Raw genomic sequence first — 27,181 nt, forward strand, 5'->3', positions numbered from 1 at the left:
ATATTTTATATCATCAAAATTGTTTATATTCTCAATAATCATATAAATATTATCCCTATAAAATAAAAAAAACAATTAAATTGACGATAACTTAATTGTGTGTAAAATTACGTTGGTAATAACTAACATTCTGACACTGAATTGTCAATTTGTTTAAATATATGCGTGACGAAACAATTATTAAAAACTAAATGATTGTGAATTTAATTAATTAAAACAAATATGATTTTTAAACGTTGACAAAGAAATTTACACCATTTCAATTATAAAATTTCTACAATAAAATGTATGAACGTAAACATTTTTTGTCATAATAATCTAGGACAATAAATTATATCATTTACTGTAATTTAGAGCAACTTAAACCGTAACCTAAAAAAGAAGGAAAACTAATGAAAAGTTCTCAAAAACTTTAGTTTTTAAAGAAATTGACAAAATAAAGATGTAAATGAATTGTATTAGAGTGAGTAAAAATATCCTTAACGTTAAAAGTAAACAGTACCAGAAATATTTCATTAGATTTTTTTAAAGAAAAAAAACATCAATAATGTGGGGAGTCTGAATTATTTAGACATCCACGACAAATCATCTAAAAAGCTACGTCCTGCTGCGTCATTTTCCTCCCCTCTATTTTCAGCACAAAAAAAAAAAAAAAAAAAAAAAAAGAGAGATCAGAGAGAAAGAATCAGAGAGAGTGGAAATTCCGTCGCTGTGAGGACCGTACGCGTAAGGCTTGGAATGGACGAAGAAGAAGGAAGAGACTGCATTGATTTTCCGATGTAGATTGCTCCGAATCCCTGAGATTCACGCAAATCCGATTTTCTCAGATCGATTTACTCTGCATTGATTTCTCTTCTCTTTTTCTCGGCTCATTTCCTTGTCGATTTTTTTTTGGAATAAAACAAATGAACGGCGGTGGAGAGGGCCTCGCGGCTCCGGCGACGTCAGGGGCGGCCGTATCGCCGCTCGAGTGGAAGTTTTCGCAGGTCTTCGGAGAAAGGACAGCCGGCGAAGAAGTTCAGGAAGGTAATAGTAATACTCTTCCTCTAATTTTCGTTTCGTATTGTCGGGGATTCACTATTGCTTTCGTTTCTCTCATTACATTTAATTCTAATTAATTTAATCTTAAATAAATTTATCGGACGATTAGTTGCAGAAATTGTGTATTGAATGATGAGAATCATAAGACGCCAATGAAATTTAATCGAAAAAGTTTGGTTTTTTGATGACCCAAGCACTTGAGCTGTATAGTTTAGAAGTGCATTTTAAATTATTAAAAGTGTTTTCGTTGAAAATGTTTTTGAAACCAATGCTTAATAAAAATACAAGTGAATCTTGGAAATCACATAACTGTTGCTTCTTGCATGAAGCACTTCAAGTGCTTTTGAAACACAAAAACATTTTCTCTAAAACGCATTCAGTCATTTTAAAAGCACTTCCAAATGAACCTTACATTATTGGCTAATGGTTTGTGGCTATTAATTGATGAAGCTATACATTTGGAGGCTGTCTAATTGTTTTTAATCTTCGTTTAATTTTTAAATCACTACATTTAGTTGATTAGTATAGGGATTCATTTTCGAACATATTGTTTCGATGGAGGCATGTAGGGAGATATGTTTTAAACTTTAAGGACTTGGATTTGAGAAATAAGTGAACTGGAAATCGTATCACTTTCAATCAATGGACTCACTTGAATGCCTGCTTTTGAAGCTTTGAAAACGATACTTAGTGGGTGTTTGAAGGTGTTGAGTAGTGTGCTTTGGTGCACCAACATACACAACTACTTAGCTTGTGTACATGCTAATGTTTTGCAGTTGATATAATATCGGCTATTGAATTCGATAGAACTGGGGACCACCTTGCGACTGGAGATCGTGGAGGCCGGGTGGTATTGTTTGAAAGAACGGATATAAAGGATGTAAGTTAATACATTTTTATCATGAGGGGGTTGGGGGTGGGAGTGCATTATCTTTATCCTTATTCTGTTGTTGTATTTTGTTACACTGGTGTGATTTATTTCTACTTTTATTGTATAAACTTAAATTTGTAGCATGGTGGACATCGGAGAGATCTGGAGAGGATGGATTATTCAATCAGTAGGCATCCTGAGTTCCGCTATAAAACCGAATTTCAAAGTCATGAACCTGAGGTATGGCTTTCTTTGTGCTCAACTAGGACTGTAGATAGGCTTATAAAGATTTCCTCTTTGCCAGAATCTGGATTTCACTAACTTGCACTTTCTTCTTTTTTCAAAACTCAGTTTGATTATCTTAAGAGTTTGGAAATTGAGGAAAAAATCAACAAGATCAGATGGTGTCAAACAGCTAATGGTGCACTGTTTCTTCTCTCCACTAATGACAAAACCATCAAATACTGGAAGGTAGCACCAACCTTTTTTGAACTCGTATGTGGTTAGATTATATGGAAGATGATTTCTCTCGATATCACATCGGCCAGAGTAATTTTTAAGCAACATTAGTTGCGTTACGTTTTCCATTTATATATTGTTCAGAACAAAGATGGCGATTACTCCAGCCATTTCATTTTATACCTCATTCTTGGGATGAACACACACATACGCACATGCAGAGTGTAGTGCATGACTTATTATGGCTTCCAATAGGTGGTACAACGACTTAAGATGTAATTATTTAAATTTTTTTTTTCGTATGGAAGGAAACATTCTAATCCTGTCCTAATGCTGAGCAGGTCCAAGAGAAGAAGGTAAAGAAAGTATGTGAGATGAATGTGGATGCTTCTAAATCTATGGAAAATGGATCAGTTGCTAGTTCTATGTCAGCAAGCTCAAAACCGTATCTTGCAAATGGAGCATGTAAAGAGAGCCCAATCAGTTCTCCAAGCAATGACACTTCATTTCCATCTCTGCACTTGCCAGTGGTAGTTGTACACAATTCGATTTGTTTATTTTCTAATAGCATATGGTTTTGCTGTTATGGTATTTAGAAAATTTTCCAGAGTCAATTATGGTTAACTTTCTTGGTGAATGACATTCTATTATTTAGCTCTAACACTTGAACTTTTGTGGCATCCAGGTGACCAGTCAAGAGACGAGCCTTGTGGCTAGATGTCGAAGAGTGTATACCCATGCCCATGACTATCATATTAATTCGATTTCAAATAACAGGTACATCTTTTATTCAATGGAATACGCCTTCACCTTTTCATCAATTTTTAAATCATGTTGTGTATATTCATTGTTTGCCTTGATGCTTGTGCTCCTATTTGAACTTACATTTTTATTATTTGATTACGTGATCATGGAGGAGCAAATTTTAGTTGCTGGACTTCCCCAACCCCCAAAAGAAAAAAAAACAGTTTCTGTTGTAAACGTTGACACTGGAACAATATTTGTCAGATTTATTTTCAATGTCGAATCTTACTTTTATGTATTATGTAATATATACTTTGGTATTGTTGCATGGATATTATCTACCATGGTCTCCATCGTCTGGTCACTAATGTAACTATCTTTTGGTTTTGCAGCGATGGTGAAACTTTTATATCAGCTGATGACCTGCGAATTAATCTTTGGAACCTAGAGATTAGCAATCAAAGTTTTAATATTGTTGACGTGAAGCCTGCAAACATGGAGGATCTAACTGGTAAAACCCACAACACTATGATGACAATTTCTTACTTTTCTAACTTTTGACTGTCATTTGAAGAGAAATAGCAGTAGATATAACCTTGACCCAAGTATCTAGGCTTGTTACAAGGCTCCTGGTCTGCCATTCAGTCATATCCTGGTGAACGTTTCATTGAGTGGCATGCTATCACGTCTGTCATAGATTTCATCTGTTTCTATATGGCTGAAATGTTCTGGCCATGTAGTAAACTTGAATTATGCCTTATTTATATGCTTTGTTGGTCAAACAGCTCCACATGTGTAATTATTTATCTTTACATACTTGAAATTTATGTGCAGAGGTGATAACATGCGCAGAATTTCACCCTACTCATTGTAACATGTTGGCGTACAGTAGCTCCAAAGGCTCAATTCGTCTTATCGATCTGCGGCAGTCAGCTTTATGTGACACTCATAGCAAATTGTGAGTTGTCTTTCATTCTTCCTCCCTTCCATTCTTGCACTCACCAAAGATGATGTAGTATTGTAATAAAATAAATGTATGAAAAATCCTTTGACACTTTTAGCCCTCTTTAATTTCTTGGTTTCCCTTGAATCCTAATTATGAGTTATAATGGTGCAGGTTTGAAGAACAAGAAGCACCCGGTTCAAGATCTTTTTTCACTGAAATAATAGCATCGATTTCAGATATTAAGTTTGCTAAGAATGGAAGACATATACTCAGTCGGGATTACATGTCTCTTAAGGTTCACATATTCAGACTCTTATAAAAAGATGGTTCATACTTTCAATATTTTGAAACTTCGTGTCATAGACCTACTAACAGAGTTGCAGTAACAAATGCTTAAAAACCTTCTCTCTCTCTCTCTCTCTCTCTCTCTGTTTCTTGACACTGGATTGCTAAAATATGCTATTGTTGTTACTGTGATGTTTAGAGTGAATACTTTATATCATGATATTCAATTTGTTCTTGTGGTGAGTTTGTGGATTGCGGCTACTTCTTGTCTTAAGATTTTTCGGATTCTTAACCCTGTCCATTACAAATTCTGTTCTCACCTTTTTTTCCCGGTTTTCTCAGTTATGGGACATCAACATGGATTCTGGCCCAGTTGCAACTTTCCAGGTTCATGAATATCTAAGACCAAAGGTGATGTATTCCTTCAAAAAGTTTGTTTCGCATATAATCTTAAAAGAAGACAATACTATTTAAGTAATACCGTACAATGCAACTTATTTAGTTCTTTATCTTTGTCAGCTTTGTGATTTATACGAAAATGATTCCATCTTCGATAAGTTTGAGTGCTGTCTAAGTGGAGATGGACACCGAGTGGCAACAGGTTCTTACAGGTTAGCTGTAGACCATAAACATCCTTTGTTGCTTTTATACTTGCACCGTGACCTAAGTTGTGTGGGGCTCAACATATGAAGAAACACATTTCTGTGATTCCAGCAATCTGTTTCGGGTGTTTGGTTGTTCTGAAGGGAGCACAGAAGCAACAACATTGGAGGCCAGCAAAAACCCCATGAGGTATTTTTCAAATTCTATATAATGCTTCTTAGGCATGCTCTTTTTAGGGAATGGTATCATTTAGTCCAAGAAAAACTCTTTTTTGGTTTTTTTGTTCTCTTGGTCAAATGTGCTTATTATTTTTCTCATGAACTTCCAGGAGACAAGTTCAAATGCCAGCAAGGCCTTCTAGATCTTTGGGCAGTCTTCCTCGTGTTCTCAGGCGAGGTATGTTCTTGCTTGCATATGAATTTTGTATACATAGTCCATTTTCTGAAAATTGAGTGGTCTTGGTAAAATTTAACATAATTGATTTCCATTCGGAGTCTCGAATGAACTGAAACTTTTTTTGTAAAAGAGAATAAAATTCAGATTTGAATCGATTAGGTATGGTACTTGATGGTAGTCTATCTGCTAACCAGTGTCTGTACATATTTTCTTCCATTGGAATATAAAAGGTGCGGATAACTCTGGAGCTGACGCAAACGGAAATTCTTTTGATTTCACAACAAAGTTGCTACATCTTGCATGGCACCCTTCTGAGAATTCAATCGCCTGTGCTGCTTCAAACAGCCTTTACATGTACTATGCATAAAAATAGTATGGAAAGTTGTATGTCTTGGCAGGCAAAGCTTTTCCTATTTCTATTGACAAAAGGCTGCCTTGCCTTGCCTTGTTCTCCAGCTAGTGATGTTAAGCTGCACCCTACCTAACTGCAAAATCAGGAAGCATTTTGGCTGATGTCAACATTTGCAAGAAGAAAGTAGTATCTACCCCACCCATACGGGCGAAACCTTGCTGTTTAAGGTAACTCGAAAGGAGAATGCTGTTGTCCTCATAGTGTCTTGTTAGTTGAAGAGATGTGATATTAGCTGATCCCCCTACCTAAAGATTACCTGGTCAATATCTGCTTTGCTGCCACAGTAGAAACCAATTGGGTCCTAGATCCTGAAGCGGGGAGAAGCTGTAATGGTGCCATCAGCGCTGATTGATACCGGGGCCTTCAACCTTGTATTATTTGAACTAAAGTTAAAAGGGTTTGTGAAATTTTATCACTGTTTTTACTCTAACCATTCTTTCCCCCTCTTTCAGAGTCTGCTGATTTTCTTTCCTTAGCAAGTATTGGTTCCTTTGGACAGTGAAGACTCCATGTTAGACTTAATTCCTCGGTCTTAATTCGTCTGGTTTTTGGGTGTTTATTGTTTAGGTAAATGTTTTTGGTGTAGGTAAACTGATCATCTCTATATTATTCGGGGGTCGGCGTGATATCGAAGCATATGGACTACTTTTGTTGAATTAGGTGCCTCTTTTGTTTAGTTTGTGCTGACATTAGTGTTGCCCTTGGGGGCTAGGAACTGTAACAAACTTTTACCTTGTTCTTAAACCACTATTTTATTAAGTATAACTGTATATGGTAAAATTTTCACTTTGTTTATATTTGACCGCGGTGAGTTCGTTCCCTTTTTTAGGTTTACCATGGTAAATTAAATTCCTTGGATTTGGCTCGGGCCTTTCTTCTGTGAAACAAGTGTCACATTTGCAGCATGATGTGAGTAGCACGATCTTTTATATTATTTGAGAGATTTGTTTTGTGCAACGATGCTTGGAAGTGTTTCTCCCACATCGTACAGATGAAGCTCTTATTATGGGATAGACGTTAGGTGTGGAGAAATGTTTTCAGCGTGTCGGGAACATAATTCTGTGCACCAACTCATTGAGTGTAATAATACAATTGGAACAATATCTAGGTCAGTCGGTTTCATGTATGGTTAACTAGTTACTATTATTTGACTAACTTAACATTAAAACTAGGCAAATTAGCAATGCCCCCTCAATTTAGAAATTAGCATCTTCTTTTAATTTTCCCCAGCGACTTTTAATTGTGTTTTCAAGCTCCTTTGAATATGTGCAATTTGCCATCAACCATCAAATTTATTACATTTGTTTGTTTGTTTTTTTTTTCTCCTTCAATTGAACTGATGAAAGCAACTCTCAATCTGACGGAATAATTTTTGGAATTGACACTAGCGATGAATTGAAAATGACTCATAACCAAATTGAAAATTCAGAAAGCAAACCGGGATTAGGTATAAAGTCTGAGGTATTGCTAAAATTTTCCGAATTATTGAAAAAAAAAATTCTAGTCACTTGTTACCATAATTTAGTATTTTTTTTTTTACTTGTAAGTAAGAGTTATTAATTTCGAATCTCGAAAACAATGATATCGCAACTAATTTATTCTTAATGTAAATATATTGTTAAAAACCCAAAAAGCCCTCTAAATCTATTTATCGCACAACATTTAGGAAAAAGCGCATTGTACAAGTCCAAAAATGGGTATAATCCCAATTAGCAACCTAATCCTATGAAAATTGGAAATTGTGATTTACGCCGGATGCAAAACACACATGGAGAAAGCAGCTTCTGGCTAAAATTTCAGCTTTCCTCTATAACTCTTCTCTCTCTCTCCGAAGCGCCACGGTCATGGCTCTGCTGACCCGAGCCCGCATCCCTCTCCAGCTCTCGGCCCAGCGGGCCCTCTCTCTCCACACCACCGTCCCCTCCCTCTCGTCCTCCGCCCCCTCCGGCTCCACTCCGGCCACCTATGCCCGCCCTCCTCCCCCTTCCGCCTCCCCGCCCCCGCCGGGCCTCTCCAAGGCCGCCGAGTTCGTGATCTCGAAGGTCGACGATCTCATGAACTGGGCCCGCCGCGGCTCCATCTGGCCCATGACCTTCGGCCTCGCCTGCTGCGCCGTCGAGATGATGCACACCGGAGCCGCCCGCTACGATTTGGACCGATTCGGCATCATCTTCCGGCCCAGCCCTCGCCAGTCCGATTGCATGATCGTCGCCGGCACTCTCACCAACAAGATGGCCCCTGCTCTCCGCAAGTAAGCAACAAGCCCTTCCTTCCCTCTCATTTTTCCGAATCGCAGTTTTAGGGTTTCTGGATTTTTGAGCTTAGAAAATGTTTTGGCGATAATTAGATTTGTATATACCTAATATAATCTCAACTTGGAATAATTGGAGCTTTGATTTAGCTCAATTTTAAGGAAATCTCCGATAAAATGGGAATAACATATCCACCCTTCTCCTCCAGTTTGTTATTAGGAGAATTTTGAGAACCAACTTTGATTATTTTATATTTGCATTTGCATGAATTTTACCAATGAAAGTGCTTGCTGGTTATGCTGCTTAGCCAAGTTGGTTAGAGCGGTATGCTTCCCATGGTTAGATTAGAATAGATTATGGCTCGAATATAAACAATGTATTAGCTCTTGGTAACAAAAACTAGTTTTGCAAGGGGGTTGTAGCTGAAATAGTTAAAGAGGATTGTCTGTCGTTGGATGGATGGGATTTGTCCTCCACAATATTTGCTTGTATCGAAGAAAAAACTACTTTGTGTTGACTTGTGTGACTTTGGATGGATTGGATTTCTTAGGAATTTCTTCTGGGAAGTGCATAATTGCCTTTGATTTTGGGAGTTAAAAGCTCCTCACCAACCTTTCAATTTACGTGTTATTGTAATGTTTGCACAAGTAAACAAATGGGTATGAGTTGTTGTGATCTTTGTGCTGAAATTTTGTTGCAGGGTCTATGACCAAATGCCTGAGCCGAGATGGGTCATCTCCATGGGAAGCTGTGCAAATGGGGGTGGTTACTATCATTACTCCTATTCCGTTGTTAGGGGTTGTGACAGGATCGTCCCCGTTGATATCTATGTTCCAGGCTGCCCTCCCACTGCTGAGGCCCTACTTTACGGCCTTCTCCAGCTACAGAAGAAGATCAACCGGCGCAAGGATTTCCTCCTTTGGTGGACCAAGTGAGGACTTTCATCTTGTGTTTGGGGGCCTGCTTTCGCGATATCTAATCCAATAATAAGTCTATCCGGGCTGGTTTGCCCTGGCTAAGCACCATGAAAAGGGAGAGATTTTGCACTTACAAGTTATAAATTTTAGGTCCCAGGGTGTCCTGTGTTGCGCTTGCTGCATATTTCCGTCGTTTTGGAGCTATAACAGTAGCCAAAGATTCTGTAAAACTTTTTTCTGTTTCAAACTGTGTGCTTGAACTAATCTCCCATGTTTATCAACTTGTTCGATTGATTGTTGGAAGCTGCTCATAGTTTTTGTTTAACCCGGGATTAAGTAATGTATCCATGTTTTTTCTGTAAACCCTTGAGTTCATGATTTCAGTTTCAAGTAGTCATATTATTGTTGGAAATGTTGTTGCCTGAGACTGGGTCCGAGGGTTCGAAGACTTGACTCTGAGCTTAGGTGTTGAGGACCCAACCTGGTGAACTAGGCGCCCGAGGACTTCGATGTGCAGGACATGAACCCCATCTCCCAAACCCCTAACGCCGGGGACGAGGATCGGGACCTTCGGAAGCTTGGGACTCAAATCTGGGACCTTCCGACACATGAGATTTGAACTCGAACTCCTAACTTCCTAATCTTGTCCAATCCCAGTCAACAAACAAGAGACTAAGGATTATCACATAAGTTTTCGGTCAAGCTGTCTCTAATATGTGGTAATAGAATGGCCAAAACTGGCTGAAACAACCCCAGCACACAATTTCAAAAAATGATTGCGTTGAAAGCATTTAAATTGTTTCTTCTTCACTTATGCTGGTGATCGTACCAATTAAACGTAAATCTTATATGATGTTCCCGCCACACAAAAATAGCCATAATTGTAAGTAACGGTCCATAATTTGTTATGTTACCATATACAAATATTATTCTCTTGTAATTTTTTTTTACATTTCACTTGTAGTTTACCTCATAAAAATATAAAATAAATAAAAACTAATTGAACAAAAAATAAGTTGGCGCACACTTCTATTTTACTTTATACATACGGTTCTTAAATTTTGAATTTCAAATCAATATAAATTAAAAAGTATTAAATCACAAAAATTAACCGAGTGCGGAAGAAATAAAATAAAAATTATAAATCTCACAATTCTTTTCACATTTTACAGTTTTACTCAAGACCCGCTTTCCGTCTGGAAAAGTTTATAGACCCTTATTCCCATACGCAAACGCTAAAAAAGTCTCCGTCCGTATAAATATCCCACTGGTGTTTTTCCACCTCACTCTCCTCTCTCTCTCCCATCTCTCTCTATCTTCTAGGGTTTCTTCCTCTACAGCTACGACAATGGCCGACGAAGCCCAGTACTCATCCGGTCCAGATTCAGGGAACAAGCGGAAGTACGAGGAGCAAACGCCGCCGTCCACCCGCAGAGTCACCGGCTTCTCGGCCCCCATCAAGTCATCGTCCCCCGACTCTGCGCCGACGTCGTACAGCAGCGTTCCTCCGCCCATGGAAGATTTCCAGCTGGCCAAGCAGAAGGCGCAGGAGATCGCGGCTCGGTTGTTGAACGGCGGGGATGCTAAGCGCTCTAGGGTTGACAATGGTGGCTCCGATTCTATTGACAAGGGCTTTAGCTCTGGTCCGCCAGGTTCACCTTCCCTCTTTAGAATTTTCCATTTTCCTTTAATTTTTGTACTTTAAATTTTTATCCTTGTTTATTCTTTTTTTAATATGCTTGACATCCAAGAATTCAATTGGGTTTAGTTGTTCTAGGGCGATTCACGTTGCTATTTGTCTTTGATTATACATGTTTATGATGTGAATGTGAATCTGAATGCAGCAATTGTAATTGTGATTTTGTGAAAACGATACAGATTTGAAGCCTCACTTCTCAAACCCAGCTCCTTCTTCAATCCCGGTATCTTACGGTGGTTTCCAGGGATCGAGCAAAAAGATTGAGGTTCCCAATGGCAGGGTTGGTGTCATTATTGGTAAAGGTGGGGAGACTATCAAGTATCTACAGACTCAGTCGGGAGCCAAGATTCAAGTTACCCGAGATTCTGATGCGGACCTCAATTTTCCGACTAGGATGGTGGAGCTCATGGGTACTCCGGAGCAGATTGCAAAGGCTGAGCACTTGATCAATGAAGTTCTTGCTGAGGTTCGGCTTGTGCATTTAATTTTTAGATTAGTTTTATCAATTACCTGCTTGTGATATAGTCAAAAGTTTACACATAAGTTCTAAATCCGCCACATTGTGATCCTTTGTTTCCATATTTAGATAGTTGAGTTTTATCAAATTTGTACATATGAACTTGGAAATATGGCTTACATGTATAAGCTTTTATGTTTGTCCCAGGCTGAATCAGGAGGTCCTGCCATAGCTTCTAGAAGGTTAACAGTGCAAGCTGGCGGTGAACAATATGTTACAAAAATTCCTAACAACAAGGTACTGGCTATATAATTTTTCCACATTATGAAAATGTTCTAGTTATTTGGTTATTGAGGATTCGTGACTGTAATCTCAGGTTGGGCTTGTAATTGGTAAAGGAGGTGAAACAATAAAAAGTATGCAAGCTAGGACTGGAGCTCGTATCCAGGTTTGTTTTCAATCTTGGGCAGAATACTGGTCTTTTCTAAGGTTTTTGTCTCTGTCTTCTTTTGGAACTTGATGTATTCTTCTATCATTTTTCTTCACAGTATGTTGTACCCACAACTTTTCTAGTATATCGTTTTCAGTAATGTGTTTGGGTGGAATCAAATATAGGAAATGGTTTTGTGAGCTGACATTATATTTTTTTAGGTTATTCCCTTGCATCTGCCACCTGGTGACACATCAACAGAAAGGACGCTACAGATTGACGGGACTACTGAACAAATTGAAGCTGCAAAACAGTTGGTAGCTGAAGTTATTAGTGAGGTATGTTTAATTGGTGTTTGCCTAAAAATTTGGCTTGTACGCCTTTCTCATGTATTTGTAATCAGAGATTGTTAACTTCAGGAGGAGTAAGCCACAGTAGATGTGATTCTCTAGGATGTATAGTTTTCCATGGCTATTTGAACTTCCATTTTCTGTCAATGCATTTAATTGCCACACCTCTACGTGCTCCTATCAGATTTTGGTGTTTTTGTTGATATGTTGAGGCTCCCTGTTGCATGGCTGTTACTTATTTTGAATATTCCTAGTGGTCATATTTTGTACTCAAATTAGGTCAATCGACCTGGTTACTAGGCTTACATTTTTTGTATTTTACTCTGGTATTAATTTTCTTTCTTGCAGGGCTTTGTGTTAGTTTTATTTTTAGTGCTCAATTAATCTGTATCATTTTCTGATTAGCCTTTGGAGACTTTTATCTCTTGTTATTGTTAAAACATTTTCCTTGACAATTAGTTATATTTTCAGTTTGCATTTTATGTTGTGCATAATACTACATCTCTGTCTCTAAATTGGGTTTCTCTTCCTTTTTCATTCTCTTTATTTTATGGATTTGAGTTTTATGCTGGTTATTTGCATTTACACTGTACAATTGTTCTAGATATGTATTTTGTAGTCTATCTGGGTGTGCAATTTTTCCACTGTGTCATGTAAGTTGTGGATACTAATTCCGGTCGAACTATTGCTGACTTTATATTTTTGGCTAATGGTGGGCCACAATATCCCTAATGTTGTACTGGTTACTCCCTTTGGTATTTTGAACATGCTTATGACCCAAATATTATGATTTTATGAGGATTGGATCAGTTTGTAAGTTCCGCAATTGATTTTTTCTGCTTTAGATCTTATTAATCCAGAAATTTTGTTTTGTGCTGATCTTTTTGCCATGCACAGTGTAGCTGGCTGAGATTGAGTCTAACATGTGAAGTGAACACTGGAGGGAGCTTGTTGATGCAATTATTTATTCTTTGTGTTTTAGCATTTGCTGGGATCTAGTTTCAACTTAAGAAACTGGTTGGCACAATTTCACCTCTCAAAATCCATTTGGATGTCATATAGATTTAGCATTAAAAACTGTATATATAGAACCTGCTGGGTCATCTGAATTGTTATCTTAAATGGATAGTTATCTGCAATAAGTTTCTTCTTCCCATATGATTGATGCAGATAGTGGCTAATCTGACCTTAAGATTGAACAGATATTTGGAGGAGTGATTATTACGACACATTGGGCTGTCCTTGCCATACGCGCTTATTGGGAATTTAGTCTATGGGAGTTCATATACATGTTTAGGTTATTAAGTTACATTAAAGCTTCATTAACTCTCATAATGTTTAACATTACACTTATTGGTTCATTAAGTGATAAATTATTGGGATAACAGCTTGATCTACCATCAGTGTGCTTATTTCTCTTGTATCATTTAACTGATTCTTATTGGGAGCTATTGTAGGGTTAGTTTGTGTTGGACCATTGGTGACACCAACATGGAATCCTTTGTGTTGGTGTTCCCTCATCATCACTCTGGTATGGTTCTAAATCCCGTTTTCTGGTATTTAGTAATGATATTGCGGAGTGAAGCTCTGATAGGACTGAAGGTTAATAGTATAACTCCCAGAAAATTTAAGCCATTTTATTCTAAGTACATTAATTAGTTTTAATGTTAGAATATGAACTTCCAATCAAAGTTCTTTTCTATTGAGCGCTTTTGACTTTGTCATAATTATGTAGTTCTTTGCCTGTGTTGAAGCCTCTGTCAATATTAGACTTTCTTGGTTTTATTTTTCAAGTTTTTATACTGTTTATTCTGGGGCTTTTAAAAATGTTTTGTAGCATTATAGTTGTAAAAATTTCTTCGATTTTTTTGTTAGATATTGGACAGTTTTTGGTTAGTTGTGAGAATCTGAGTGCCATTTTATTCATGTCCAGTTTATTTTTGTGGAACTTGAATATTATGATCGGTCAGCCTCACCTGCTTTCTGTTCATTTCTCCATTCTTTTTCCAGTTTATATACATTAATCTTTTATCCTATGTGATGACTTATTTTTTAAAAGGAGTATTGCCTTAATTTTTATTGATTACGCATATTGTGGATCCTTGATCCTAATTGTTCAGAACCTCTTGTCCCTTTTAGTGCTATATTTCTGTTCTGTTATTAAATCCTGGAGAGATTCTTGCTGTTTATTTGGGATATTATTCTGCCAATAATGGTTTGGCTTCACACTTGTGGAAAGTACAAAGGGTATTCATCTAATATGATCTATGACTAATGTCCCTGGTTAACATAACAGGTTTTCTATGCTGATGACTTATGTTTTTTACATAAGCTTAGATAGCTTTTGTTTGGAATTACTGATCATCCCACATGTGGTAGCCTATTTGGGAAGTATTAGTGCATGGACAATGTCTTCTGGTCATTCTTTCTAAGATGTCTAATTAATACCTGTGCGTATGTTGATATTTGGTACTGTAGTCTACTCTGCATTTTGCGCGTGTTTTATGACTATCGTCTCAATTAGGGCTATATGTAAGTTTGTTTTTATATAAAAGCTTCTATATAGTGTGTTGTTATTTGTCGTACCCATTCACTTCAAATAGGTAGGGTGTGGGCTTCTGCTGGAGTAACTCAATTTATACAACCACGGGTACGGTATGTGGGTGATTACACCTCTTCCCAATATAATAATGAAATCCATTAATCATTTATATGAATGTATTTGTTTTTCCTATTTGTTACGTGTTTCGTTGAATCATAGAAATTTTCTTTTATACATGTTTCCAATGTTTGCTTTTGTACATCATGTGTTTTTTTATTCCTCCGTATGTCCCAGCATCATGGAAAGTACGCCATGGTCATTTGTGAGAATAATTTTATTGCAGAACCGTGTTAGAAATCCAGCAATGTCTGGAGGATACTCTCAGCAAGGTTATCAAGCACGGCCTCCCTCAGGATGGGCTCCTTCTGGCCCCCCAATGCAACCACCTAGTTATGGCTACGGGCAGTCTGGATCGTATTCTGGCCCTCCACAGCAGTATAATGCATCCCAGCCTTCTTACCCTGGCTATCCTCCTCAACCAACATCTGGTGGATATCCATCCAGTTGGGACCAGTCAGCTGCTGCACCAACTCAGCAGACTTCCCAAGGTGGTGGTTATGATTACTATGGTCAGCAACAACCTTCACATCAACAGCAAAATCCTGGTGGTCCCGCTGCTCCTGCTGACAGTGCTGGTTACAATTATGGCCCACCGCCAGTTTCAGGCTATAATCAACAAGGACAAGGCTACGCTCAAGATGGCTACGGTGGATATCATGCACCACCTCAATCTGGGTACGGTCAGCCACCAGCATATGATCAACAGCAGGGTTATTCTGCAGCGGGCTATGGTAATGTGAGTAACCCACCTCAAGATGGGCACACTCCCTCTTATGGAACTCAGGGTGATTCAGCTCAAGCACCTCCTGCCCAGCAAGGATACAATGTCGGTCAACAGCCTAGCCCTAACCCTACTGGTTACCCACCCCAAGGGTCTACTCAGCCAGGTTATGGAGCACCCCCAACTTCTCAAACTGGTTATGGAAGCCAACCACCGGCTCAGCCTGCATATGGAGCTGGATATGGAGCACCTCCAGCACAAAAGCCTCCTGCAAATCCTGCAGTTTATGGGCAAACCGCTCAGTCACCCAGCACTCCAGGAGGCTATGGTCAGCCAGCACCTGTGCAGCCAGGATACCCGCATGCTCAGCCTCCAGCTTCTGCATATGCTCAGCCAGATCCTGCTACCCGTCCCCCAACATCTGGCTATGGTGCTGCAGCACCACAAACTGGGTACGGGCCCCCGTCCTATGGTGCACCACCAGCTGGCCAGCCAGGTTATGGGCAGGCGCCACCACCCTATAACGCATCGTATGGTGCTGGATATGCACAACCTCCTCCCTACTCTGCTGATGCCAGTGCAAATGGGAACACCCGCGGGACCTATGATGCTCCACCACCTGCTTCACAGACTGCTCCCCCAAGCGGCGGAGTTGCCAAAACTTCCCCTCAGAGTTGAAGTGTTATGGCGGACGGGTGTTAACGTTTTGGGTACTTGGTGATGTTTCATTGTATTTTCTGTAGTAGTAAGGCTAGTTAGGTTAGTATTTGTTGAACATGTTACTTATGTTTTCGGTATTGCGGGTTTGTGAGGATTTGGTAATTGCAAGAATTTGTTTGATCTTGTTTTCTCTGCAGATTTTCTTGTTTTCTGTTCTATAATGCACATCTTTCTTTCTGTTAAAGTCTCTTATTCGTTTATTGATGTTTTTTCTCCAAGGGAGTTTTAACTACAGTTGTTTTTTCTGACCAACCATATCATAATTTACACTAAACACGCCTAGCTACGGTGGGGGGGATTTGAATGCGGACTTCGGGTGGATGCATACTCTTAATCATCTGACTTGCAAGTTAATTTTTGTTAATTTTTGTTTTATTTCTCTTACTACTACAACAAACTATCTTATTTAAGTTATTATAATTCGTATTTAAACACTTATAATCAATGATTTAAAATCTAAATTTAAAAATATTTAAACCTTTTATATATATATATATATATATATATATATATATATCTAAACTACATTTTTCTTCTACTCACTTGTTACTGTTCATGTGCTACTATTCACATGCTCCTAAGCCCTAAACTTCATGGGCCTCCACTGCTTATATTGCATCTTCATGCGCCTAAACCATCAATTTTATTTATCTTATATTTTTTTTGCTAAACTTTTCTATTTGTCTTGCCATAACACTAAACTATCATCTTCATATTCCACAAAATGTATTTTTGGTGAAAATTTTCTTATAATCCATGTCTTGATCTTTTGAGAACGGATCAAAACAAGCATATTATTGGTCGAGCTGTTCTCAAAGGATCAAGACGGAATGAATGAGAGCACACAATAGCCGAGACATTTTGAGATGGGTCAAGATAAATTGTGAACTATGCCCGAAGTCAGAATTTTAACCATTTTTGTACCTTTTTTTTTTTTTTCACCCCACAACTAACTATCATATTCACAAGAATTTTAATCATTTTTGGACATTTTTCTTTTATTTCTCTTACCACCACAACAAACTATCATATTTATGTTCTTCAACATATATTTTTCCATGCAAAATCTATTATAATTCGTATTTAAACACTTGTAATCAACGATTTCAAATCTAAATTTAAATTTGAACTTTGTTTTTTTGGTTAATTTTTCTTCTATGTAAATTCAAACTACATATTAATATAACCCTCTTTGTCAACCAAAAGAGGGTGAAAGACTATTTAACAAAACAAAATTTTGCCATTTTTGTTTAAGTCTCGTCTACAAGTGATTTCAACATCTCTATACTTTCTGGCAACCCCAAGAATTTGAATCATTTTTGTACAGTTTTGTTAATTTTTCTTACCACCACAACTAACAATCATATTCATGTTCTTCAAAATATATTTTTATGTGAAAAATCTATTATAATCCGTATTTAAACACTTGTAATCATCGGTTTAAAACCTAAATTTAAAGATGTTTGAACCTTTTTTTTTTCTTTTGTTAATTTTTTTTTATCTAAATCTAAATTACATATTAATAGAACCCTCTTGGTTAAAAAAAAGAGGGTGAAAGACTATTTAACAAAACAAAATTTTGCCATTTTTTGTTTAAAATTATAACATCTCTATACTTTTCACTTATTTTTTTACTTTTTGGCTTAAATATTCTACTAAACATACACTTGTTGCTCAATAAATCGTAAATCTACTTCTGAATGCAATTATTTAGACTTCCTTAATGCTCACAGAAAATATTTCAAGAAAATAAAAAATTTGCATTTTTTTTTACAAAAAACGTGGAATAACACTCACGATTTTTAGTTGGTTTTGCAAATTCGTACATAAATCACCGTTCAATTTATTTATTTTACATCTAAACTAGAAACATGTATTTAGGATGCTGGACCGGCGAGTTGGGGTGCCGGCTACAAGGGAGAAATCGAAAGGAAACTGCGAGTCCGATCGGAGATGGCAGAATGACACCAGAAGCAGATGTTTATGCTCAATAAGTAATTTTAAAACCAGCTTTAGTACAAATCATAACATCCAAAACGTACAAAGTAGAATCTAAGATATCTTCTTGAATCAAAGCACCAAACTATATAAGAAATTGAAAAAAGAAAAAAAAAATTATATTTATGAAGAAATTGCAAAACTGCAAAAAGCTTGTTCCATAAATGATATGGAGTATGAGGGTCAACTGATGGGTTAAAGAACAAAATGAAAACTGCAAAAAGCGGATGGGGGATTCTTCGTAGTGTTTCGACTCTTATTCTAAGTGACTGCTTAATACCTTCCTTAAATCAGGTGTTCCTGAATGCCATTATCATTGGAGAAAATAACAAAATGAAGGCCAAAAAGGAACCAAAAAACATCTTGATAGCGTATCTCACAGGGTCGTGATCGGCTACTTCTGAGGTAGTTTGTGGGGTTGACATGGCTGTTGCAAGTGGTACGAGCTTCTATCACGGCATCTGCGAGGTCTGTTATAAACGAAGGAGTGCAACCAAGGGCAGGGACTCGACCCCAATTCTCAATGCCAGATTCGAGGGCCAATTCCCTGTACTCCATATCAATTTCTTCAAGAGTCTCTATGTGCTCGCTCACAAAGCTGGATAAGAAAATAGATGTCCAAATTAACTTACTTCACTTTTGAGAGAAAAAAAAAAAACCAAATAATGCCCGGGGCCAGAAACGAAGTTAAATACCTGACTGGAACAGCTAGGAGACTTTTCACGCCTTTCTGGCCAAGCTCAACAAGAACTTCATCAGTGTAGGGCTTTAGCCATTGCACAGGACCAACTCGGCTCTGACCACCACGCAACCCCAAAATAAGGAAAAGAAAATCAGAAAACAACATCAAGAAATTTGGCGACAGACATGGTGGACAACAACCAACGCTTGTTCTGAGAACCAAGAAAGATAGAAAAGGGAAATGGAGTGTACGAGTCAGAAAATAGAATTTCATAACCCACCTGGTAAGCAAGAGTATGTTCATTGTTGATTCCTCGAGATTTCAGCTCTTTCATTATTAAGAAGATGCACTCTTCCATTTGATCTTTGTAAGGATCTCCAGCATCCTCCACATAACTGAGCGGCACTCCGTGGGCACTGAAGAATATCATGACCTGAATTTCATACAAAATTAGCAATGTTTACCGGAGCTGTGCAGTTCAGGGAATAACCATACAATGAAAGCATACGTTCAATAGCAACATCTATAAACCAAAGAGAGAATGAAACTTAATTGCATCAAAAGAGCCATTTCTGACGAATTTAAAGCATATGTTCGATAGAAACATCAAGCGCACCTCTGCAGGCTCGGAAAAACTTTCTAGTTCTTTGGAAATCAAGTCGGCCATTGACTTAATATAGCCTTCACGTTGATACCATGAGTTTATAATAGAAACAGGCATCCTTGATAAGTAGGCGTCTTTCCTGCAAGATGGGCGCTCACATTCAGAAAATTGACCATCGTAAACAAACATTTACTTGGTTCCATAAACTGACAGTGACAGCAAATGGTCACCTGAAAATATCCTGGAGCACACGAACGCTAGATCCAGTTGTAGAGATAGAGAACTGAGGATATAGAGGCAGGACAACAAGCCTGGTTATTCTGTCTTTCTTAATCTGTCACAGATAATGTGGGAAAAAGTTCAGTCATTTGATCCATTCAATTACAAGATGCCCCATGATGACTAACTACAAATTCAATGAATCTAACCAATATAATCGTTGGGAGACTTTTAGGTTACAATTCTATTTTCCCATGTCCCTTACATTGCCTAGAACCAACGGCATGTATAAAAATAATACTAGGTTACTGAAATTTAAGACTCACTTGCTGAACTGCTTCCTCAGTAAATGGGTACCAATAACGCATTCCCACATAGACATTGACAGGCAAGTCCTTTGATTCCAGAGTCTTTCTGAGTTCATTTGCCTGTAACAAGTAGCAAAAGCCACCTAATTATACAAATAAAATCTAAAGGAAACATTTCAACAGGCATGCTATGCATATTGCTCTACCTGCTCATTTGTAATTTTACGCAATGGTGAACCACCTCCTATAGAAGCATAACCTTCTTTGCTTTTTGGAGCTCGAAGTACAGAAATTAATTTCGCTAATGGTTGCTGGAGAAACCGAAACAACCTTGGGAGACGAATGATATCCTGTTTCACACAACATGGGAATATGTTAGTAATGAGTGTATTAAGCTAATAACTAATGCTGACACCAATAAGGCAAGGCAACAAAAGCAGATGAACATACCGGGTCAGCAAAAAGATTGAACAAAAACGGCTGAACATCATTAAGCGTCTCGGGTCCTCCAAGATTCAGAAGCAGCACTCCAACTTTCTCTTCCGCAGCATGGGAATGAGACTCTACATCAGTCCCACCATAAGTGCATACACCCGCAGGGCATAATACTTCCCCCACAGGGTTTTTCTTAGAACAATGTGATACTCCAAACATGTCATTTCCTTTATCAATCGGTGTAGAGCAAGAAACTGTGAGCTGTTTCGGAACTAGCAATCGCTTGGATGAATGGAAAGAGGCAGGTCCCGACCTACCACTAAATTACATTTAGACAGTCAAAATCTCAGTTTAGCTAGCTTAAATGAAAGTCTGAAACCAATAAACCAAAACTCTAATTCGATTGCCATAATTCAATGCTCCTGTTTGGTTGTCGTAAAAATGCAAACATTTTCGTTTGGTTGCTAGGAAAGTACAAATTTACACATTTAGTCAAAAACTCAGCTTAGCGAAACCAATAAACCAAAACCCAAGCATAATTCGATTGCCATAATTCAACGCTCCTGTTTGGTTGTCGAAAGAAAATGCAAACTTTCTGTTTGGTTGCCCGGAAAATGCTTATTTTCAATGCAATTTTCCAGGAAACAAGATTGACATACAATCCAAAGCTCTCTCCCAAGAAATATCTAGGATCTTCTCGCGCGATTAATTATAAACACAAATCTAATTAAATAAAAAGCCAACTTTACTGATCCAACTTGGAAAACAAAAAAACAGAGAAACAATTATGATTTCGAGGGCTTACGTGGATAATCTATGATCCGAATGGAGAGGTTGATCTGAGGAAGAACACGAGAGCATGCGGCGGCGTCCATGGCGGTCGGCGGCGGCAAAAAAAATCCCAAAACTTTCGTCGAATCGTTGGAAGCGTAAAATGAACGTCTTCAGAACTTGCTTTTAACGAAGTCTCTCGACTCTCCTAACTTTTGGGTGTAGAAGATTTGAGCTCCACTGCCTAACCCCTATCTCTCTCTCTCTCTCTCTCCTTCCTCTCTCTCTCCTCTGAGATTTCTAATTTTCGTTGAGAAATACGTGTTCCAAAGTCAAACGTCCACGCGGACAAGTCCAACGAAAAGGCGGTTGCCATTGTTTACCATTTTTTGTCGAGGGCGAGTCCGCGGTCACGGGATATCACGTGCCGTAACGATTGGGCCTGAGGATGGATTGAGGGTGGTTTGTGTAAAAGACATGCTTTGCCATTGAGATTATTGGAAAGCTTTCATCTCCAGATCTTTCTTATCAAATCCTACTAATTAACTAATATGTATCGTTAAAATTTGATCTAACGACTAAAGTTATTATAATTTTTTAAAGGACCTCCTGTTTCTAGTAGTTGGATCAAATTTCAAGTACTCGGATTTGTTGATCATTAGAATTTGGTGGAAGGGATCCAGCCGAGATTATTTAACCTAATACTGTGACTCTTTGAGAAGTAGATGTAGATTAGGTTGAGAGTTCGTAATTTTTTAATATAATTAAAAAATATGTTGAAAATTTATTAAAAATTTGAGTACTTATCGAAGTGAAGTGCTTAAATTTTACTTTAAAGCGCTTTTTGAAACCTCGCATGATGGTTCTCACAATTAAAAAAAACCTCATAGAATAGGTTTATATTCTTATATCATAGGGTATGGAACTACTTTTAAGGCTCGTTTGGAAATTTTCGGTATAATTCATCATACACAGTAATCACAATAAGTGATTTCCCTTTTTTTTAAAAAAGAACAACTTGGAAAAGCATCTCCCATGTACTTCTCCATAGTAGTATTTTCATCCATTTTGGACGGACACTCTAAAAGTGGTCCAATCATTTGATAATAGTCTCAAAGACTGAACCAAATGCAGTGGGCTCAGCCCAAACAAATAGCAAAAATATCGTGGGCTTTTGAAGTGGGCTTTGTAATGCCTCGTACAGTTAGGGTTAGGCGGCCTCAGCAGCTATAAATTACAGGTTAGCTCCCTCTCCCGTCTCTCCGGCGCCTTCTACTTTAGTCTCTGCCTACTTCCAATCCAGAGTTCCGTCGGAACCTCCAACCTTCTGCAATTTGCTCTTACTGGCTTACTGGGTAATTAAATTTCATTTTTTATGTTTATATCGTTTTAGGTTTTGGGTTTTGTTTGTGGATTACGGTGTCATCGGGGCTCCATATTCGAGTCAACAGCAGGCGCCCGATTGGTGGCGACCCGACTGCCGCTTGGAGCCAAAACTAAAACTCAGTAGTGGGTGAAGATCCTTGAAACTCAAAATCCCAATTTTTTCATGACACAATATCCGCTATACATTTTTCGAAATCTCTCCTTTTGTTTGTTTTGGTTGGATTTATGAAAAATAATAAAATTTGGGCACTCCAGTCAGACACGGGTGTTTGTTGCTAAATCCAATAACAAGCAACCTTTTGCATGGTGCCGAGAAATAGCTACTATCACGATTGGAGGAAAGATGTTATTTTTCCACGCTTTCCTTCAAATTTAAAGCAGCTAAATCTTCCAAATTTTATGAATAATTTGTTGGGTTTTGTGTTTTAAATCCAAATTTTTACTCTTTTTAGTGATTAAATGGTGAGGAATCTGAAGATTGTAGGTTTTAGTGTTGCATTGATGCAATGTGGCTGAATGAAAGATCTGTAATTAGTTTAATTGTTAGATTTTGATGATCGAATCGGATTAGGAAGCCCTGTAAGTGTCGAGGGAGGCTCTATCTATACGAGTCAACAGCAAGAACCAGTTTGATGGTGCCTTGACTGCCGCTTGGAGCCGATATGAATTTGCCAATAGAAGATAGCTTGAAATCTTTTCTGTGGTTTCATGCTACAATTTTTGGCTACATACAAACATTATGACACTCGTTTACTTTTCTGGAACTGGTTTTTGAATTTGGGTACAACATACGGAAACCACGTCCGTAGTTTCAGTGACTGGATTTGATGCTATACAACTGTTATTTCAGTGGCCTGATGAAGTTCTTGTTAATTGTTGCAGGTTGCGTATTTGACTGGTGAAGATCGGAAGGCTTTTGCTGCATGTTTAAAGTTGGTGTTGCTGGATTAACCCTCTCGTCAAGTAGCTTGTGTCATGTGTCTGGCGGAAACACCACCCTGACATCTCAGGTTAATAATCAAGTAAGTTGCGCACATCTTTTCCGTAGTTTCTTTGGTTACCTTTCATCTTTGTAGTTTTTGTCGATTCTCAGGCTGAAAACCCTGTGCCTTCTGCAAAGAAGCCCGTTTCTGAGATTGATGAAATATTTGCAGCGAAAAAGAAGAAGAAAACCGAAACTGGAAAGGCTGAAAAACGAAAAGAAAACGCGATTGAGAAACCTGAGAAGCCGAAGACAAAGAAGGAGGATGGACTCACGGTTTACACAGAAGATGAGTTGGGAATTAACAATGCAGATGCTGGAAACACTCCGCTTTGCCCGTTTGATTGTTCTTGTTGCTTCTGATGAGATTTCCTGGTCTGGTCTTAAGGAATTGACAAAAAAAAAAAAACGAAAAAACAGAAATTTACAAAGAAAATATGAAATGTATGGTTTCAAAAATCAGATTACTCAACAATTAGAAAACCCAGAAAGCAATTAAAACACAGAGAAGAAGAATGAAATTTGAAACTTTCAACTAAAAAATGCCACAGAACCTCCGTCTGGTCTCATTAAAACAACATTTCCCAACCATAAAGATGCCACGGATAAAAGGATTGTGACAACAATTCAGCACTTTCTTGTTTTTAAGGTACCAATTTACAAACTGCAAAGAGTATTTAATCCTTAAGAAGACAGCAGTTCGCAGTTAGCGTTTGACTTGTTCATTCAACATGTGAGAGACCCCCACCTTCGGCCTTTGTCCTACGGATAAGAACAATCGACAAAATACGAAACATACACATACATCAGCTCTATTGACAGGACATTAAGTTCTATGGATGGAGTTGTACTGGTAAACTGATGTGCTAAAGAAAATGCAATGCCCGTTAAGCGAGATTTAATGACGCCTGCTATGTCTAAATAAAGGAGTAATCGACATTTCTTTCAAAATGGCCAATATTACGATTCCACAGGGATAATGACGACTTACTTATGATCGGAAGGATTTGGCCTGAGTTCGTAAACAATTGTTGCGACAACATCCCTCTTCAACTGCTCGTCAGACCGGAAAATCTATTATTCGCAGAACCGACGCAATAAAATATACTCATATGGAATGAAAATTACCTTTGTAGCTTCGCCTTTAAAGCCAATGTACTCTATCTTAGTTGTATCACCACCAAAACTATTGGGAAAATGCAATGTGATGCTGGCCACGTTTTGAAATTTGGAATATCTAATTGTATGGACAAAAGTAATATCAGAAGGGTTGTTGAATGGTTAGATAAAAACTCAGATAAAAATGATATCCTCTTGATTTCAGTACCAAGTCAAAGGGATTGCCTTCAGTGCTCTCAATTGAAAAAGAATAAGATTTCCTCTCAATTTTTATAGATATCATGTTCCCAAACATTACGACAAATGGTTTCTGTAGTACGAGAGGCAACGAATAAATACCTTGTCTGGTACTCCAACGTTCCTTGAAAATTTTCGACCAGATCCCACTCCTTAAAACAACAAGAACACATGTTCAAGGCTGAAAAGTTTAACTTATCAATTAACTCTGCAACAAGCTAATGTGAACGCAATACCTGAACAGCTTGCATTCCTTGAGCATCTGAAAAGTCAATTCCTTCTTTGTTTATGAACCTAATTTAAGCAATGCAGTCCTAATTTTAGTATTTACAAATATAAAAACGAGATGAATTGAATATTGAACATCCATCAAAGCTGTTTCAATAGTTATTTTGTCAGAAAACTCATACAGGGCTACATACACTCATGACCACCACAATATAATGAAAAGAGAACAGAAACTCCCTGGATATTCCAAGTTAATTCCAAATCATAGGTATTGACTGCAAAAACTTGAAATGGACGAGACAAGAAAATTTGAAATTGATGCAAGGAAATGGTGGTACATTTAAGACAAAAAGATTGCCAATGAGTTTATTTGAGTAAAACGAATTATTACTCAAATCCTAGAGCTTCTTGCCTCACCATTCTAACTAAACCGATATAAGAAGGCCTTCCCTTAGGTAGAGTATAGAAAAGGTCAAACTTACGCCCTCATCTTGGAAGGACTTGTTCCGTCAACACCACCTACAACTGATATGCTCTTGATCTTTACATCTGATGTAAATCTATCAAAAATAAATGAGAAAAATATAATTCAGTTAGATGTATGCAACAACATCAAAGAATACTGGGTTCTAACTTCTAATAAATCTCTGAAGATGCCAACCAAATGTTTCATAAATAAGTACAGCTATATTATCATAGATTGCAGAAAACAAGCGATGAAAAGTAAAAATAGAATAAATCCTCAGCATCATTACTTGTATCTCCTACGCTACGGGTTTCACAAAATTTCAAGCCATTCAAGAAACACGAAAGAAGCTTTGAGTGCACGACAAAAGGATAATTATAAAATGATGCACATGTTAAGTGTCATGTTTTGGAAGAACCTGAAGATGCTACTGAGGTTAAGTCCCTTACTCAAACTTATACAGACCAGATTATGGAGAATCAGGCACATGTTACCATTGAAATTGAACGGAAAGATGGAAAATGGTAGAACTACTGAACCACTGGATCTACCTGTCCCCATCCATTTCGTGTTCACGCAGTCAATAACTCATGTTATAAACGACAAGATATAAAACAACAAAAATGGGACACTCACGGAATGTAAACAAGTAACTCAGGATCACCCTCATTGCTCTCCAAGTGTCCCTGTAGCAGAAAGTAGGACCAGTGAGCCTTCTTATTCCTATAAATTCAAACGTAAATTACCACCAAAATATATGGCAAACCTGAACTGAATCTCAATCAGTAACCTCTTAAACTTGAGCTAATATATTGTCATGAAAATGTCATTCTGAAATTCATTTACATACTTACGAAATTTGCATTATTGCATTAATAAAGATGTCTACAAATAACGTTCGCAAAACTCTCTATTGTTTTGCTCGGAGGCAACACACCTTCAGAAAAAGAAGATAAAACATAAAATCACAACGAAGGGATCATTACCCCACTAGAATTCAGCCGTTGCTCCCAAGCTTTGAAAACCGACTTGACGCTTCCTGGAACCGCCTCATTCAAAGCAGAAACCTACAAACCACCATTCGAAATTCTCTAAAGGAGGGACCAGTGCATATTAATGATTAGAATACAAACAGAATTCAGCTGAAAGTGGCACGATGTCAATCAGCAAGTCCGAGCTCCGTTGAAATATTTCATAAATTTCATTTACTGAACAATAAAGTGTGAAAGTACTCCAAAGTATCAACAAACCCACATCAGAAATCATCAACTACTCCTCAATCCTCATAAAATCACCCACACCGAAATCGAAAAACCCAACGAAACCCCATTTCATTGTTTTCCACTAAATCAAAAATTTCATACACAACAAACACAATGCTTACTCAAAACGCTAGCAAGATTTAGAATTTCAGCTTAAAGGGTTAATCTGAGAATCTGAATCACTGTTCTTTCAACTACAAATTTCCTTCTGGGTACTTTCAGATGAGCCCAAAAAATCATAAAATAGTAAGCAGATTGCAAAACCACCAAAAAAATCACATATAGAGAGCAGGAATCGTAAAATTAAGAGTGAGAAAAGAAGAAAGGCAGAGAATTTAGGGACCTTGGGGAGGTCAATATGCTCGTAGAGAGTCCAACCGGACGAACAATCGTGATCTTCGCAGCTGTGATTGTGCAAGCAAGCCATCTCTCTTTCCCTTCGATCGCTGAATTTCTCACAAGACAAATAGATGAAGGAAGAAAATAGACGCAACCACAAATAGGAGCGAACCGTTGCAT

The 27,181-nt window shown here is 37.8% G+C and overlaps 5 protein-coding genes and 1 long non-coding RNA gene across 13 annotated transcripts; 4 read left to right on the forward strand and 2 right to left on the reverse strand.

The window, feature by feature from the left end:
- The first annotated feature begins 598 nt into the window (after positions 1–598).
- LOC103951938 (serine/threonine protein phosphatase 2A 55 kDa regulatory subunit B beta isoform) lies at positions 599–5,718 on the forward strand. 2 transcript variants are annotated; one of them, XM_009363437.3, is made up of 14 exons: positions 599–1,026; positions 1,818–1,921; positions 2,054–2,152; positions 2,264–2,383; positions 2,713–2,904; positions 3,057–3,148; positions 3,508–3,626; positions 3,950–4,073; positions 4,233–4,356; positions 4,689–4,757; positions 4,866–4,957; positions 5,061–5,138; positions 5,278–5,345; positions 5,576–5,718. In XM_009363437.3, exons 1-14 carry the CDS (start codon positions 906–908, stop codon positions 5,710–5,712), a joined length of 1,539 nt encoding a protein of 512 aa, XP_009361712.1. In that variant the 5' UTR covers positions 599–905; the 3' UTR covers positions 5,713–5,718. The 2 variants fall into 2 exon arrangements, with proteins under 2 accessions (XP_009361712.1, XP_009361718.1); XM_009363443.3 differs by having other exon boundaries at positions 2,713–2,901.
- Positions 5,719–5,787: 69 nt separating this feature from the next.
- On the forward strand, positions 5,788–6,554 carry LOC125475218. Its single transcript, XR_007256639.1, has 2 exons — positions 5,788–5,924; positions 6,042–6,554. It is a non-coding gene; the product is annotated as an uncharacterized LOC125475218 (long non-coding RNA).
- Positions 6,555–7,551: 997 nt separating this feature from the next.
- Positions 7,552–9,289, forward strand: LOC103951932 (NADH dehydrogenase [ubiquinone] iron-sulfur protein 7, mitochondrial). The gene is made up of 2 exons (XM_048579761.1): positions 7,552–8,008; positions 8,710–9,289. The coding sequence occupies exons 1-2, from the start codon at positions 7,602–7,604 to the stop codon at positions 8,942–8,944; spliced, it is 642 nt and encodes a 213-aa protein (XP_048435718.1). The 5' UTR covers positions 7,552–7,601; the 3' UTR covers positions 8,945–9,289.
- A 918-nt stretch (positions 9,290–10,207) lies between these two features.
- LOC103951915 (far upstream element-binding protein 2) lies at positions 10,208–16,101 on the forward strand. Its single transcript, XM_009363406.3, has 6 exons — positions 10,208–10,578; positions 10,805–11,091; positions 11,290–11,379; positions 11,459–11,530; positions 11,734–11,850; positions 14,748–16,101. Exons 1-6 carry the CDS (start codon positions 10,275–10,277, stop codon positions 15,921–15,923), a joined length of 2,046 nt encoding a protein of 681 aa, XP_009361681.2. The 5' UTR covers positions 10,208–10,274; the 3' UTR covers positions 15,924–16,101.
- A 1,959-nt stretch (positions 16,102–18,060) lies between these two features.
- LOC103951871 (ferrochelatase-2, chloroplastic) lies at positions 18,061–21,101 on the reverse strand. The gene is given in 11 exon segments (XM_048579769.1): positions 18,061–18,406; positions 18,408–18,561; positions 18,659–18,759; positions 18,926–19,078; positions 19,262–19,388; positions 19,480–19,583; positions 19,795–19,896; positions 19,983–20,126; positions 20,227–20,530; positions 21,017–21,041; positions 21,044–21,101. Coding segments are annotated over 11 exon segments (1,410 nt in total). The 5' UTR covers positions 21,087–21,101; the 3' UTR covers positions 18,061–18,253.
- A 1,477-nt stretch (positions 21,102–22,578) lies between these two features.
- On the reverse strand, positions 22,579–27,162 carry LOC103951836 (PITH domain-containing protein 1). 7 transcript variants are annotated; one of them, XR_007256653.1, is made up of 10 exons: positions 27,006–27,162; positions 26,387–26,467; positions 26,037–26,086; positions 25,417–25,494; positions 24,943–25,000; positions 24,809–24,858; positions 24,479–24,587; positions 24,342–24,403; positions 23,589–23,727; positions 22,579–23,480 (listed from the first exon to the last, which is right to left on the reverse strand). XR_007256653.1 is itself a non-coding variant. In XM_048579801.1 (10 exons), exons 1-9 carry the CDS (start codon positions 27,087–27,089, stop codon positions 23,652–23,654), a joined length of 648 nt encoding a protein of 215 aa, XP_048435758.1. In that variant the 5' UTR covers positions 27,090–27,162; the 3' UTR covers positions 22,579–23,480; positions 23,626–23,651. The 7 variants fall into 7 exon arrangements, 6 of the variants coding, with proteins under 6 accessions (XP_048435758.1, XP_048435752.1, XP_048435737.1 ...); XM_048579801.1 differs by having other exon boundaries at positions 23,626–23,727; XM_048579795.1 differs by having other exon boundaries at positions 23,626–23,732.
- Between the last annotated feature and the right edge of the window lie 19 nt (positions 27,163–27,181).

This window comes from the organism of the source record quoted next, unplaced genomic scaffold (genome assembly GCF_019419815.1).
Source record: "Pyrus x bretschneideri cultivar Hongxiangsu unplaced genomic scaffold, Pyrus_bretschneideri_v1 Contig1, whole genome shotgun sequence".
Taxonomy (NCBI): domain Eukaryota; kingdom Viridiplantae; phylum Streptophyta; class Magnoliopsida; order Rosales; family Rosaceae; genus Pyrus; species Pyrus x bretschneideri.